The sequence below is a fragment of the Argopecten irradians genome, chromosome 1, assembly GCF_041381155.1.
Source record: "Argopecten irradians isolate NY chromosome 1, Ai_NY, whole genome shotgun sequence".
In the NCBI taxonomy this organism is placed as follows: Eukaryota; Metazoa; Mollusca; class Bivalvia; order Pectinida; family Pectinidae; genus Argopecten; species Argopecten irradians.
The window spans coordinates 68,495,570-68,513,815 of NC_091134.1; the positions used below are offsets into that span (position 1 = coordinate 68,495,570).

General features: G+C 35.1%; 1 protein-coding gene and 1 non-coding gene across 4 annotated transcripts in view; both read left to right on the forward strand.

Moving 5' to 3' along the window:
- The window catches only part of LOC138306576 (protein DOP1A-like), a 64,370-nt gene extending 53,324 nt beyond the window's left edge, over positions 1-11,046 (forward strand). For all 3 annotated transcript variants that reach the window (XM_069247016.1, XM_069247028.1, XM_069247022.1), the window contains one exon: positions 898-11,046. In XM_069247016.1, coding sequence (XP_069103117.1) covers positions 898-1,257 — 360 coding nt within the window. In that variant the 3' untranslated portion in view covers positions 1,258-11,046. The remainder of the gene's footprint in view (positions 1-897) is intronic.
- Positions 11,047-14,482: 3,436 nt separating this feature from the next.
- Positions 14,483-14,555, forward strand: Trnar-acg (transfer RNA arginine (anticodon ACG)). Its single transcript has one exon. It is a non-coding gene; the product is annotated as a tRNA-Arg (tRNA).
- The last annotated feature ends 3,691 nt before the right edge of the window (positions 14,556-18,246 follow it).

An 18,246-nucleotide genomic window follows, 5' to 3' on the forward strand; every position in this document is an offset into this window, starting at 1 on the left:
TTTATACAGGAAAAACACATTTATGAACATTATTTGCTTTGTTTTCATAGGAAATTAGTCAAACTGGGTTAGAATTATTAGCCTGAAATAGAATTTAACACCATATCCATATTTGTCCAGGCCTGGCTGACCCCCAGGGGCCAGAGGGGCGGGGCCAAATGGGGTCAAATAGGCTAAAACTTCAAAAAACTTATTCTTAATTCACAGATTTGATGGAACCAAATAATCTTCATAGATTAAAAAGTGAAATTTATGAAATCACTGACATTGACTGACTTCTTGTTTGGTTTTGATGTTTAACGTTGGCAAAGCAAATTGTAATTTTAAGCATAAGGTTTGGTAACATAATTCACTATCAAAATGAAAAACAAAATAATAAAAATTCTAAAAGGTTCAACTTTAAAGTTTATTCGAATTCGTAAATACTTTTTACAGATTTGAACCAACTTTGCAATGCTTTTCTGTAGCAGCACACAGGTGACCGTCAAGGCCTCTTGGGCCTCTTGTTTATATAATATTCTGAGGTGACAATCTTACATTTACCTGCATGCACACTTTTTGAGGTCTTATAATTGCCTTAAGTTCACATTATCTGCATTATTTAAATTGAATGAAAAATATCATTCAATTTTTAAGTCAGTAAATATTAATCTTTGCTAACTTGTTTTGAAATGAAGATTGTAAAATTAAGAACTTTGATGTCATGATAGAAAATTGGTTTTCAGTGTAGTTTAAACAGTTCTTTCACCTATCTAGTATATGTACATGTACTTTTGTTTGGCCTCATGCAATGTAACTCTTGTTGGTTACTACAACCTTTTGTTAAACATTACTGACTAGAGCACATGTAATATTTGTACAATAATTATGTTATATATTAATGTACGTATGTTACAGTCCCGAGGAGCTGTGCCTGTCCTAAAACAGACACCAGGCCGACCCTTACTAACACAGACTTACCTACGATCTCTAGCAGAGCTACAACCTTTCTTCAATACCCTGTGTTGTAGTCAGACTGAAAACAAATTTGTCACATCAAAGCGTTCTGACAGCACCAAGCGGAGCAGTAAAAGTGGTTCCAAACCTCACCAAACAGCTAAGCTGTCAACAATGCCGAAATCTAAATCTACAGCAGAAATAGGCAAGACCGCAGGAGTCCAGTCTGACCCAACACTTCTACCCAACACCAAAAATTGTCGACAGTACATTGAGGAGATGTTAGAGAGAGACTTTCTAGAGCCCTTACCAGACATGTAAACATAAGTCATTAACTTCCTGTATACTGATATCATACTGTATATATAACACCAAAAACTGTCGACAGTCCATCAAGGACATGATAGAGAGAGACTTTCTAGAGCCCTTACCAGACATGTAAACATAGTCATTAACTTCTTGTATACTGATATCATACTGTATATATAACACCAAAAACTGTCGACAGTCCATCAAGGAGATGTTAGAGAGAGACTTTCTAGAGCCCTTACCAGACATGTAAACATAGTCGTTAACTTCCTGTATACTGATATCATACTGTATATATAACACCAAAAACTGTCGACAGTCCATCAAGGAGATGATAGAGAGAGACTTTCTAGAGCCCTTACCAGACATGTAAACATAGTCATTAACTTCCTGTATACTGATATCATACTGTATATATAACACCAAAAACTGTCGACAGTCCATCAAGGACATGATAGAGAGACTTTTCAGAGCCCTTACCAGACATGTAAACATAGTCATTAACTTCCTGTATACTGATATCATACTGTATATATAACACCAAAAACTGTCGACAGTCCATCAAGGAGATGTTAGAGAGAGACTTTCTAGAACCCTTACCAGACATGTAAACATAGATCATTAACTTCTTGTATACTGATATCATACTGTATATATAACACCAAAAACTGTCGACAGTCCATCACGGAGATGATAGAGAGAGACTTTCTAGAGCCCTTACCAGACATGTAAACATAGTCATTAACTTCTTGTATACTGATATCATACTGTATATATAACACCAAAAACTGTCGACAGTACATCAAGGACATGATAGAGAGACTTTTCAGAGCCCTTACCAGACATGTAAACATAGATCATTAACTTCCTGTATACTAATATCATACTGTATATATAACACCAAAAACTGTCGACAGTCCATCAAGGAGATGATAGAGAGAGACTTTCTAGAGCCCTTACCAGACATGTAAACATAGATCATTAACTTCCTGTATACTGATATCATACTGTATATATAACACCAAAAACTGTCGACAGTCCATCAAGGAGATGATAGAGAGAGACTTTCTAGAGCCCTTACCAGACATGTAAACATAGATCATTAACTTCCTGTATACTAATATCATACTGTATATATAACACCAAAAACTGTCGACAGTCCATCAAGGAGATGATAGAGAGAGACTTTCTAGAGCCCTTACCAGACATGTAAACATAAGTCATTAACTTCCTGTATACTGATATCATACTGTATATATAACACCAAAAACTGTCGACAGTCCATCAAGGAGATGATAGAGAGACTTTTCAGAGCCCTTACCAGACATGTAAACATAGTCATTAACTTCCTGTATACTGATATCATACTGTATATATAACACCAAAAACTGTCGACAGTCCATCAAGGAGATGATAGAGAGAGACTTTCTAGAGCCCTTACCAGACATGTAAACATAAGTCATTAACTTCCTGTATACTGATATCATACTGTATATATAACACCAAAAACTGTCGACAGTCCATCAAGGAGATGATAGATAAAGAGACTTTCTAGAACCCTTACCCAGACATGTAAACATAGATCATTAACTTCCTGTATACTAATATCATACTGTATATATAACACCAAAAACTGTCGACAGTCCATCAAGGAGATGATAGAGAGAGACTTTCTAGAGCCCTTACCAGACATGTAAACAAAGTCATTAACTTCCTGTATACTGATATCATACTGTATATATAACACCAAAAACTGTCGACAGTCCATCAAGGAGATGATAGATAAAGAGACTTTCTAGAACCCTTACCAGACATGTAAACATAGATCATTAACTTCCTGTATACTGATATCATACTGTATATATAACACCAAAAACTGTCGACAGTCCATCAAGGAGATGATAGATAAAGAGACTTTCTAGAACCCTTACCAGACATGTAAACATAAGTCATTAACTTCCTGTATACTGATATCATACTGTATATATAACACCAAAAACTGTCGACAGTCCATCAAGGAGATGATAGATAAAGAGACTTTCTAGAACCCTTACCAGACATGTAAACATAGATCATTAACTTCCTGTATACTGATATCATACTGTATATATAACACCAAAAACTGTCGACAGTCCATCAAGGAGATGATAGAGAGAGACTTTCTAGAGCCCTTACCAGACATGTAAACATAGTCATTAACTTCTTGTATACTGATATCATACTGTATATATAACACCAAAAACTGTCGACAGTCCATCAAGGAGATGATAGAGAGAGACTTTCTAGAGCCCTTACCAGACATGTAAACATAGTCATTAACTTCTTGTATACTGATATCATACTGTATATATAACACCAAAAACTGTCGACAGTACATCGAGGAGATGATAGAGAGAGACTTTCTAGAGCCCTTACCAGACATGTAAACATAGATCATTAACTTCCTGTATACTGATATCATACTGTATATATAACACCAAAAACTGTCGACAGTCCATCAAGGAGATGATAGAGAGAGACTTTCTAGAGCCCTTACCAGACATGTAAACATAGTCATTAACTTCCTGTATACTGATATCATACTGTATATATAACACCAAAAACTGTCGACAGTCCATCAAGGAGATGTTAGAGAGAGACTTTCTAGAGCCCTTACCAGACATGTAAACATAGTCATTAACTTCTTGTATACTGATATCATACTGTATATATATAACACCAAAAACTGTCGACAGTCCATCAAGGAGATGATAGAGAGAGACTTTCTAGAACCCTTACCAGACATGTAAACATAGTCATTAACTTCTTGTATACTGATATCATACTGTATATATAACACCAAAAACTGTCGACAGTCCATCAAGGAGATGATAGAGAGAGACTTTCTAGAGCCGTTACCAGACATGTAAACATAGTCGTTAACTTCCTGTATACTGATATCATACTGTATATATAACACCAAAAACTGTCGACAGTCCATCAAGGAGATGTTAGAGAGAGACTTTCTAGAGCCCTTACCAGACATGTAAACATAGTCATTAACTTCTTGTATACTGATATCATACTGTATATATAACACCAAAAACTGTCGACAGTCCATCAAGGAGATGATAGAGAGAGACTTTCTAGAGCCGTTACCAGACATGTAAACATAGTCGTTAACTTCCTGTATACTGATATCATACTGTATATATAACACCAAAAACTGTCGACAGTCCATCAAGGAGATGATAGATAAAGAGACTTTCTAGAACCCTTACCAGACATGTAAACATAGATCATTAACTTCCTGTATACTGATATCATACTGTATATATAACACCAAAAACTGTCGACAGTCCATCGGGGGGGATGATAGATAAAGAGACCTTCTAGAGCCCTTACCAGACATGTAAACATAGATCATTAACTTCCTGTATACTGATATCATACTGTATATATAACACCAAAAACTGTCGACAGTCCATCAAGGAGATGATAGAGAGAGACTTTCTAGAGCCCTTACCAGACATGTAAACATAAGTCATTAACTTCCTGTATACTGATATCATACTGTATATATAACACCAAAAACTGTCGACAGTCCATCAAGGAGATGATAGAGAGAGACTTTCTAGAGCCCTTACCAGACATGTAAACATAAGTCATTAACTTCCTGTATACTGATATCATACTGTATATATAACACCAAAAACTGTCGACAGTCCATCAAGGAGATGATAGATAAAGAGACTTTCTAGAACCCTTACCAGACATGTAAACATAGATCATTAACTTCCTGTATACTGATATCATACTGTATATATAACACCAAAAACTGTCGACAGTCCATCAAGGAGATGATAGAGAGAGACTTTCTAGAGCCCTTACCAGACATGTAAACATAGATCATTAACTTCTTGTATACTGATATCATACTGTATATATAACACCAAAAACTGTCGACAGTCCATCAAGGAGATGTTAGAGAGAGACTTTCTAGAACCCTTACCAGACATGTAAACATAGATCATTAACTTCTTGTATACTGATATCATACTGTATATATAACACCAAAAACTGTCGACAGTACATTGAGGAGATGTTAGAGAGAGACTTTTCAGAGCCCTTACCAGACATGTAAACATAAGTCATTAACTTCTTGTATACTGATATCATACTGTATATATAACACCAAAAACTGTCGACAGTCCATCAAGGAGATGTTAGAGAGAGACTTTCTAGAACCCTTACCAGACATGTAAACATAGATCATTAACTTCTTGTATACTGATATCATACTGTATATATAACACCAAAAACTGTCGACAGTCCATCAAGGAGATGATAGAGAGAGACTTTCTAGAACCCTTACCAGACATGTAAACATAGTCATTAACTTCTTGTATACTGATATCATACTGTATATATAACACCAAAAACTGTCGACAGTCCATCAAGGAGATGATAGAGAGAGACTTTCTAGAGCCCTTACCAGACATGTAAACATAGATCATTAACTTCCTGTATACTGATATCATACTGTATATATAACACCAAAAACTGTCGACAGTCCATCAAGGAGATGATAGAGAGAGACTTTCTAGAGCCCTTACCAGACATGTAAACATAAGTCATTAACTTCTTGTATACTGATATCATACTGTATATATAACACCAAAAACTGTCGACAGTCCATCAAGGAGATGATAGAGAGAGACTTTCTAGAACCCTTACCAGACATGTAAACATAGATCATTAACTTCCTGTATACTGATATCATACTGTATATATAACACCAAAAACTGTCGACAGTACATCGGGGGGATGATAGATAAAGAGACCTTCTAGAGCCCTTACCAGACATGTAAACATAGATCATTAACTTTCTGTATACTGATATCATACTGTATATATAACACCAAAAACTGTCGACAGTCCATCAAGGAGATGTTATAGAGAGACTTTCTAGAACCCTTACCAGACATGTAAACATAAGTCATTAACTTCCTGTATACTGATATCATACTGTATATATAACACCAAAAACTGTCGACAGTCCATCAAGGAGATGATAGAGAGAGACTTTCTAGAGCCCTTACCAGACATGTAAACATAGTCATTAACTTCCTGTATACTGATATCATACTGTATATATAACACCAAAAACTGTCGACAGTCCATCAAGGAGATGATAGAGAGAGACTTTCTAGAGCCCTTACCAGACATGTAAACATAGATCATTAACTTCCTGTATACTGATATCATACTGTATATATAACACCAAAAATTGTCGACAGTACACCGAGCATATTTCACCTTACCAAATACGTAAACAGACTTCCGTTCTCTCGATTATGATACAAAGTAATATATAAGATATATTTACATTGTAAGTCAAATTCCTAGGCACTCAATAAATTTTTGTTTATGTCAGAAATTTGTTCAAGTTTTTGAAGTGTGAATAAGATTAAGTTGTTTTTTTGTTTTTGTTTCAGTGTGTAAGTAATTCTTTTTGTTATAAACAGAAAAAAATCTGTTTTAAGGTTTTACTGCTTGATGGTGCTTATCAGTGATAAATTATAGCAATTTGTGATATGTTTATTTATTACAATGAGACTTTTCTTCATTTTCCCTAAACTTTAGGGGCCAACATCACAAGCAAACTCAGTGACTGTATAGCTATTTAACATTCTACCCTTAAACTGTTAGATATAAAGGAGTTTTAGACAATATTACATTAGTGAACAGAAAACAGCTGTGTTTAGTGTTTGTTAGATCAATATTATTACATGTACATACTTTATAATCACTTTATTATTAAAGAGTTGCATACAATTATATATGCAGTTAAGTTGAATAGGATTATTTAATATGGTATATGCTGTGTGTTAAACGTCAACAACAATGATAGGATGACTTTTGGGAGGCTGGGGTAGATATTAGGACATCTATACACAACAATGGTAGGATGACTTTTGGGAGGCTGGGATAGATATTAGGACATCTATTCATAACAATGATAGGATGACTTTTGGGAGACTGGGGTAGATATTAGGACATCTATACACAACAATGGTAGGATGACTTTTGGGAGGCTGGAATAGATATTAGGACATCTATTCATAACAATGATAGGATGACTTTTGGGAGTCTGGGATAGATATTAGGACATCTATACACAACAATGATAGGATGACTTTTGGGAGGCTGGGATAGATATTAGGACATCTATACACAACAATGATAGGATGACTTTTGGGAGGCTGGGATAGATATTAGGACATCTATTCATAACAATGATAGGATGACTTTTGGGAGGCTGGGATAGATATTAGGACATCTATGCATAACAATGGTAGGATGACTTTTGGGAGGCTGGGGTAGATATTAGGACATCTATACACAACAATGATAGGATGACTTTTGGGAGGCTGGGGTAGATATTAGGACATCTATACACAACAATGATAGGATGACTTTTGGGAGGCTGGGGTAGATATTAGGACATCTATACACAACAATGGTAGGATGACTTTTGGGAGGCTGGGATAGATATTAGGACATCTATGCATAACAATGATAGGATGACTTTTGGGAGGCTGGGGTAGATATTAGGACATCTATACACAACAATGATAGGATGACCTTTGGGAGGCTGGGGTAGATATTAGGACATCTATACACAACAATGATAGGATGACTTTTGGGAGGCTGGGGTAGATATTAGGACATCTATACACAACAATGATAGGGGTAGATATTAGGACATCTATACACAACAATGATAGGATGACTTTTGGGAGGCTAGGATAGATATTAGGACATCTATACACAACAATGATAGGATGACCTTTGGGAGGCTGGGGTAGATATTAGGACATCTATACACAACAATGGTAGGATGACTTTTGGGAGGCTGGGGTAGATATTAGGACATCTATACACAACAATGATAGGATGACTTTTGGGAGGCTGGGGTAGATATTAGGACATCTATACACAACAATGGTAGGATGACTTTTGGGAGGCTGGGATAGATATTAGGACATCTATGCATAACAATGGTAGGATGACTTTTGGGAGGCTGGGGTAGATATTAGGACATCTATACACAACAATGATAGGATGACTTTTGGGAGGCTGGGGTAGATATTAGGACATCTATACACAACAATGATAGGGGTAGATATTAGGACATCTATACACAACAATGGTAGGATGACCTTTGGGAGGCTGGGGTAGATATTAGGACATCTATACACAACAATGGTAGGATGACCTTTGGGAGGCTGGGGTAGATATTAGGACATCTATACACAACAATGGTAGGATGACTTTTGGGAGGCTGGGGTAGATATTAGGACATCTATACACAACAATGATAGGATGACTTTTGGGAGGCTGGGGTGGATATTAGGACATCTATACACAACAATGGTAGGATGACTTTTGGGAGGCTGGGGTAGATATTAGGACATCTATACACAACAATGGTAGGATGACTTTTGGGAGGCTAGGATAGATATTAGGACATCTATACACAACAATGATAGGATGACCTTTGGGAGGCTGGGGTAGATATTAGGACATCTATACACAACAATGGTAGGATGACTTTTGGGAGGCTGGGGTAGATATTAGGACATCTATACACAACAATGATAGGATGACTTTTGGGAGGCTAGGGTAGATATTAGGACATCTATACACAACAATGATAGGATGACTTTTGGGAGGCTAGGGTAGATATTAGGACATCTATACACAACAATGATATAATCATATCAGACATCATTAATTGCTTGTCATAGATTTATAGATTTAGTTACCCATGTCTTTGATGTGATGATATTGTGAGTCATTTTGTGACACAACAGACATATCTATATCCTAGTGCCTTACTGTTCTTTGTAGCCTAGCTTAAAGGTTCAACAAAAATACACAATGTGCTCACTCATGTATGTTCATTTGTGTACAATATACATTTTATCAAGTTGCTTGATGATTTCATTTAGTATCACAATATGGGGAAATGTTTTAGGTATTAAATCATAGTGTTATATTCTGTAAATCAAATAACCATATTCGCCAACTCATGATAAAATGTTATATGTAACTACAATCAAATCAGAAAATGGTCTATCATATATTGATATGCGAGAACTCTGGATACTATATATAGAAACATTTTAATATTACCACTGATATCTATAAATTACGCTATACATTAAGTATATATCCTGATTTTTATTTAAACAACTTTTAAATCAATAGTTGAAATATAGAACTTTGATGAAATTTGTTAATTCATGTGCAATAAGCTGCCGTGTCTTTGTATAAATATATGGTGTAAATTATCAGTTAAATTGCTCAGTCTGTTATACATGCCCAATCTTCCCTTTTGTTGACTATGACCAATGAAGCCCGAGATTTTGGAATTATCCCAGATATAAAGAATGAAGGAATAGCAGTTATCTTCCTTCTTTTAGAAACCAAGCACCTGTTAAGTTTTTTTTTATTGCATTTGAAATGTCTACTGGTATAACAACTACTATATACTATATAATTTTCTAGTTTCTGTTGTAGTATTATAAAGTATTCATATGATTACACTATTGTATTGTAAACGCATCATAATTATCATTGTGGTAATACATGTATATATATATATACATTAGCAGTATATATTTTATACCCAGTAAATTTTATCACTTGACAATATAATGCTTATTTAGATTGAAATTTATTGAGATTGTATTGTTTTTCTGAAATACACACCTATTTCCCATTATATTTAATTAAGTATTAAGTGTATTATGAGGTAATTTTCCTCAGTATTATAATTAATAGCCAGCAAAGGTAGTGATCTACATTGTAAAAATCCTTACATATTTATTATAACTGTATATCATTATAAGTTCCTGTATTAAATTTTCAAACTACCAATATTCGAACCAATTATTTGAATAAAATCTAAAAACTTTAATAAGTGGTTGTGATATAATACCAGGTCCTTATACAGACCTATACATTCCATTTACAGTGCTGCAGTAGTGAATTTCTACTTTACACAACACTAAGCAATATAACTCTCCATCACTGATATCAGAAATAGAATTTATTTATCTGTACTGTTTGGTATTTGCAGATATTTGGTGTTCTCTGTAAAAGGTATGCTCAGGAAATACACAGTTGTCATAACCAATGAAATGAAACACAAATTAACATTTAATTTACCCTAAAATCATACTGATTCATTGTGAATGCTTAGAATTAATCATAAAAGTTACTGTTTTCTAAAGTTATATCATTAGTATCCAGGTCTGATCATGATTAGGATGAGATCACGTTTCTTACTTTGGTGTTTTGAGATTCATGACATAAAATCATGGTATATTAATGTGTGAGAAACTTTTGCTTCATTTATAGTGCTACAACTTCTTAGCTGTATGATCCTAGATTTCAGCTGATACTCTCTATATTAATAGTGTGGTGTTTTGAAGAACACAACCATATGAATGATACAGTCTTAATTTCCATACTCTGTGATATATCTTTGTATTTTTCTGCATTAACTATTGATAATTTGCCATTACAAATGTTTTTATGTTGAAATTATTTATGTTTAGAAGCAAATTCTATGACATTCTCATCCCATTGATGTTTACGGTATAAAAGCTTGTGATAAGTTTATTGTTTATGTTACATGTTTATAAATTATTTTAATTAGTTTGTAGAAGCTATCTAATCAGGATGTAATTTAATTGTTGATACTGACATGGCCACAATGAAACAGAATAAAATGTGTTCACTAGCTAATTTAATTTTTAGTTGTTTATTTATGACATTAACATTTGTTTAGTCCTATAATAAACAAGGAACAGAAACACTGTCTAGTGTTAGATTGAGTCCATTGTAAAATCTCCCAACAATGACTAGGGATAGGAGGGGATTTTCAGCATAAATCCTGTCTGTGCTTGGGAATGACGACAAAAATATTTCTAAAGTAAGAGAAATTAGAGCTTATGTAAATCTTTATTCTATCAAATTTAAGTTAACTATTTTGTCAGTACTAGAGAATCAATTCTTTGTTGACAGAAAAGTCAAGTTATTCAGTCCTAAAATATGCAGGGGAGTTATGAACAAAGATCTGAATCAATAGAATTATCATAGCCATTTGGGCAGTAAAGAATTGGATCAGGTGATGTGGTAATCACCTTATACCTAGAAAGCCAGGGGTTCAATACCTATCAGATGTAAAAAGGTCAGGGGTCACAAACCCTATAGGGCCTAGCGCTGAAATTTCTCGAACAGCATTGTAAGCTTTGTGAATTGATGGGGTTTCTGGAATTAAAGTCTGATGATACTGTCAGAACAATTAGTAATTTGTCACCAGGAAGTGGCAATGGGACGTGTATAATGTTTGCAAGACAAACTTGAATAAACGTCCCCATATGAAATCATCTGACCTTTTGAGGAAAAACAATGGGTACTGATACAACACATACATAGTGTTTGTCCTCATTTTATAGTGGAGGCAAAAATATGACAATACATAAAAAATGTACATGTGTACATATATTTGAAAAATTATGCAGACAGAACGAGTCAAATACACTGTATACCTTGCAGTATTGCATGTACATGGATACATTTAAAGTTAAAATCCGTACCCGTGTTCACAATAACATGTCTATGTCTAAATGTGAAATCTATATGTAGGGCCTTATCATGATATTTAAGAGTTTTATGTGATTTACTTATTGATCTAGGTTATGCTAAAAAATGTACTGCACACACATCTGTACATGTATATCTAGGACTGCATGCATCTTCTAGACCATGATCCTAAAATCTCCAAAGCCGGGTATTTAATAAACTTCCGAGCTTGCCAGGATTCGAACCTGGAATCTTCTGATCCGTAGTCAGACGCATTATCCATTACGTTGATGTACGTTTCTATAACAAGCTATGATTTTTTGGCATTCTCCCGCCATTCAGATCTAGTACACTGCTATTGATACAGCTGAACTGTCATATATATCATTAATCCAATAATATTAGATCTCGATATTGAGAAAATTCTGATGTGCACGACGTAATAATCACGACGTAATAATCAAAAGTGTCTCGTTGTGCTATACCTCTAACATTGTTGGAGTAATATATCATATAACAATTTACAAAAATCCAAGGAATTATCATATCATTTATAATTAAAACATCAAATATTATACAAATATTTCATGGCCTATTGTGCTCTAGTTCATAATATTTAACTCGAGGTGGTGGTAATCACAGATATTTAAAATGGTAGTTATGTTTGTTTTGGACAAAAATGATATGTAAATGCATGTATACGCATAAAATAATTGGAAACTTACAAAAAAAGTATAGAAAACTATGCCCGAGTGATAATCGGAGGCAGTGCTCCACTACGACACATAGGGACCAATTCGTACCCGGCCGAAAGGTATAGTAGGCCGGGTACGTATATTCGTTCTATTCAGATCTAGTACACTGCTATTGATACAGCTGAACTGTCATATATATCATTAATCCAATAATATTAGATCTCGATATTGAGAAAATTCTGATGTGCACGACGTAATAATCACGACGTAATAATCAAAAGTGTCTCGTCGTGCTATACCTCTAACATTGTTGGAGTAATATATCATATAACAATTTACAAAAATCCAAGGAATTATCATATCATTTATAATTAAAACATCAAATATTATACAAATATTTCATGGCCTATTGTGCTCTAGTTCATAATATTTAACTCGAGGTGGTGGTAATCAAGGACGTATATGAGAAGGATAAGTCACACTGAGTTTTGGGCAAAGACAGCGCAGGCGCTATTGTGTTTGTGCACTGACCGTGACGTTGGGCGACGACTGATTTCCTTTGATATCCGCCGCCGCAGCCTTTGATGTAGCATAGGGGGTGCGAGGGTTACCGTCTTACTTTCTGAAGCGGGCTGCCATTTCATGAGCGGTCGTATTTTTTTAACGATAGTTTAAGACATTTCTTCTAAATCTTCCGTCTTAAAGCAAGTTATAAACGTTGTGAAATTTAATTTACTTTACATTGGTGTTTCGTTTGACTCGATAAGACAAGTATTTGTTGAGAAAAACGGTTTTTATTCCCGGTTCATAAGCGTCTCGCGTGGTGTTTAGTAGTGTAAAGTGACAGACACGAATCCTTCTCACTTATAAATCCTTGTGGTAATCAACAAATGTTGGGCCTCGTGCAATATAATATTTGTTGATTACCATCACCGAGGGGTAAATATTATGAACTAGAGCACAGTAACCCATGAAATATTTGTTTTATTACATAATCACCAGTTTTTCAGTTGAATATTATTATAAAATGAATATGACAATCACTTAACAAAATCATCAGCACCGTACCGTACGGAAAAGCTTCAAATCCTATTGAAGATTGACATATAAACCACGTACGTCACGTTGTAACTCCGGTTTGGATGTCTTATTGTCTTTTTTAACAATATTAGACCTGCATGCAGCCTTTTGATCTAATACATTCGCCGTGTCCGTCCTCTACTCGATAAACGTCTACATGACGTGCTTGTTTCGAGATCTATAAAGCTAGCGCGAAATTGAACGTGAACCTTTGTGACGTCATAAAAAAGTAACTCACTGTTACGCGCGATTCCTCGGAGGTTTTCTACAAAACTAGACAATAACAGCGAGGTGTTCCTAAAGCCGTGCAATATAACATCTCGAACCGTGCAATATAACGTTTCCATGGGAGCGTGCAATATAACTTCGAACCGTGCAATATAACAAGGTTTTATTGAACGGTCGGTGTAATAGTTGAAAATATTATATTACTTCATATATAGATTGGTGTAAACAAAGTATGTAATAAAACCCTTCTTTGTTACCGTTTTCGATTATAAATGCGGTTTGACTGGTTGGACCAAGTTGTTCGTTTATGAATTAAAGACGGACCTGGTGATTTTATATTGTTTTCAGACGAGCCTTGACAAAGCCCTCACACGCATGTATCATAAACTGGAGTTCCGTCTGGATTTATACTTCCACAAACGGTCGAACCGGTTGTTCCGAATAAACGAAAACGGCCTAATTGCTTGACTTCCCCTGTGTTGTTACTAAACGGTGGAATACTAGGGCCTGCTGAGGCCTGCTTTCAGTTTCGAGTGTGCGATGAAGCAGAGCGCATAGTATATTTACAATAATTTACTCGTGTGTGATATCGTGGGCTTGTGGCGCAATGGATAACGCGTCTGACTACGGATCAGAAGATTCCAGGTTCGAATCCTGGCAAGCTCGTATTTATTTTTTTCATTTTTTTAGTAAAAATTGTTTCTTTGCTAAATATTATTTGTTTATTTCATATTCATTTCACTTATTTCCTTATTCACAATTGTTTACATTCATGTATACAGAACATTTTAAAGAAAATGACATCTATCTAGTCGCAAGGATTTATAAGTGAGACTCATATACGTCCTTGATAGTCGCTATAAAAATGTTGCAACTCCACAGGGTATTTTTTCATATTATTAACATGGGTCCATATTTGTAAACAATTCTTGAATGTTGATTATACTATTGTCTAAAGATATCAGTTCTTCATTTAGTTTGGGGATATACCCACGCCATCGATATCAGCGATGGGCATTGGGCAGCAATTATTAAGTTATTCAGTACGATACCCTTAACACCGTTGGCCAACGGAGGCACGACAGAAAAGAAACACAAAAAGAATGAAATTCTGAAAGGGAAAAAATGAATAGTTTAACGTTGTTTATAAGAATGTTGAAATAAGAAAAATAAGGATCTTGAAAAAAATGTTATTCATTATGAAAAGGGAAATCAAAATTAATATTTGGCAGATTTTTTCTTAATAATAAATACATTGCATTATGTTCTCACATGTGCGTATTCTATCATTTCGATTGAGATTGTTGTCGCTAATGCTACGTAGAACGTTCTAAGCCCATTATATTTAATAAAATGTCAAAAACATGTTTTTTCTTCAGAATTTTTGAAGGGATTTCACTTGTCAAATAAATTATCGGTTATTCGGGCTATTAGGTTATTGCATTTATCAATTTTCGACCTTCTCGTGAAATCAACTCATCGTTTTGATACTATATATATTTCTTTAATTCTCTAGTTTATTGAATTGGCCGATCACGTTTGTGATACACAGTGACCATCAATTAGCTGCAATATTGTAGCTCAAAAGACTTTTTGACAGAAAATGGTGTCGTCTTTAGAGCTACAATTGGTGCCTATTACTGCTAATGGAGCAAATTAATGATGATGCAAACCATTATAAAACGTTTGTTTGCATTTTTATCGTACTTGTTTGATATCGCTTACCTACTAGGCAATAAAACTGAACCACATAAAATATCAAATTCTCATCGAGGCATTATTTTTTTACATAATACATATGAAGGTCTTTCTGAAGGGAATTTATACGGCAAGTCCACCAATTGTTAATTTGACGTCTTGTGAGCGGTACGACAGATATTAAGAATGGTAGTTATGTTTGTTTTGGACAAAAATGATATGTAAATGCATGTATACGCATAAAATAATTGGAAACTTACAAAAAAAGTATAGAAAACTATGCCCGAGTGATAATCGGAGGCAGTGCTCCACTACGACACATAGGGACCAATTCGTACCCGGCCGAAAGGTATAGTAGGCCGGGTACGTATATTCGTTCTAACCATCAATATAAACACACCAATTCTTATTTAGGGTCTTTCCTGATCATAATCTCTTTAAAACGTTGATTCATGGACAGTCTAATTTTCTTTTCCAATTTGTTCGCGCACTGTAGAAGCGGTCGGAGATACCTGTATAATAATAAAGGAGAGGAAGATGCTAGAGGTCGACTATAGATATAAAAAGACACACGTGAGGTTACCTGCTATAAACGGTACATACTGGTTTATCACACAGTACACCCGTGTCGTATCAGGCTGGTTACCAATACAACGTGACATCACTGCGTGCCCGTCTACAAAACTGTTATTTTCTCGGTAAATTTTTAACGCAATTTTCAAAATGGACTAAGGCTGGTTATTAAGTTTTTCTCTCAAGACTATTTGACAAACAACGTGTTTTACACCATTTATATTTAATTGGTGACCGTCGGGTAGAATGTCCCCTTTCTTCATATCCCCATACACGTATACTGTGTCTTCTAGAACTTATTGACGATACAAAGCTATACTAACCTTATATAGCAAACTAAGAGACAATTACAGTCTAAGAGCACATTAACATTTGCACATGTCTCGACAACAAACCAGTTCTAATAGAACTTGAATAGATTAGTTGATTTTACTGTGACCAGCCAGAAAAGCCCAATATAGTGAAATGTATGTGAAATGTACACATAGTGGTGGGATGTCATGTATGCCTAACCCTGGCCCTTGTCAGTGTTGTCTTACAGTAATAGTAGTGTTTACCTTATAAGATGCATGTTCTTGTCTTAAAATAATTTCATCAACTCCTCAGTGGTTATGTATTGTATTTGTTTAATGTGCGTGGCTTTTGCTGGGGTATAGGTACAGCGTACATATTTTACCAGCTAATTCAACGATATCGATCAAAATACTTCTTATTTCTTGTTATATGTTTCATAAGGAATGTAGAACAATACATATGTAACAGAATTAGTCTTACTGAACTGTCCCTTTAATTGGCAGCGCTTCAGCCCTCTACAATCAGGGGCGCAGGAAGCCGGGGGGGGGGGGGGTCAATTGGCAAACATGTCTTTAGTGAAATTTTCTAAAAATGCAAACACGAAAGATCAAAGGGTCCTCCTGCACCTTTTTGTACTTCATTGTAGAAAATTTTCCGCTGCGCGACGCGTTTCCTAAAATGTTCAAGCACGTAATGTTCAAACCTTTAATAATGAAAATTCAATACACGCGAACTAGACTAAAACTGTCTATTAAAGGAATATACTATTTCAAAAAATGCTTCATAAAAGATTATTTTGTTTATATATCTTGGCAAGACAATCAAATCATTATTATTTTGAGTTACACAACAACGTAACCCCCGTATCCCACAAAAACCAAAATCTCGCGCCTACGGCGCTCGTAAATTCAACAAAATGCATCGTAAAACTCATCTCAGTCCTTCTAAATCGTACAAATTTTTCCCGGGGGAGACCCCTCGGATCCCCCAAACACCAAAATCTCGCACTTTCGGCGCTCGATAAAACATCAAAATACTTTGTAAAACTCATCTCAGTCATTCTAGATCGTAATGTTTTTTCCAGGGGATACCCTAGACCCCCCAGTGTTACGAAATGACCTTAAATGAGGATTAATTTTTAACAAAACTGTCAGCCTACAGTTCCAGCATGCAACATGTCCAACATGCCATACGTGTATTTTTATATAGTTAATACTCAACATTCCAGGGATTAATATCATTTTCGTTATAAGTTGCTCAGTATAACTATTTGATAGCTTTTAATTGACTCCAACCATGTAAGGCCGTTTCTTGGTGTTCAGTTAAAGCTGTACCTTTAATCAGAATCTATGACGTCAGAATGATATACGGTTAAAAGGCTTATATAGTGCCAGTGTTGTTTACTTTTGGATGGTGACTAGGTTCATCAACCTTAATCATTGGCATACAAACAAGAACCCAATGGACCTGAAAACTTTGTAGCCCTTCATCCCAGTGTGCTAAAGACCCAATATATGGTCTATAGGCCTCTTGGTTATTGACACAAAGTCGTTTCTTATTTGACCTCTGTCACCTTTAATGAAGGTCAAGGTTATCAATGTGAATAAATAAATGGAGCAGCCCTTCATCCAGGCATGTCACAAATTATTATTTCTAAAACTATTGGTTATTGACAAGAAGTTGATAAAAGATTTTAGCCTATTTGAAGCCTGTGATCTTGAATGAATTTGTAGCCCTTTATCCCAGCATGCCAAATTTCATGAAACAAAATTCCCTACTTTTGGAGAAAACT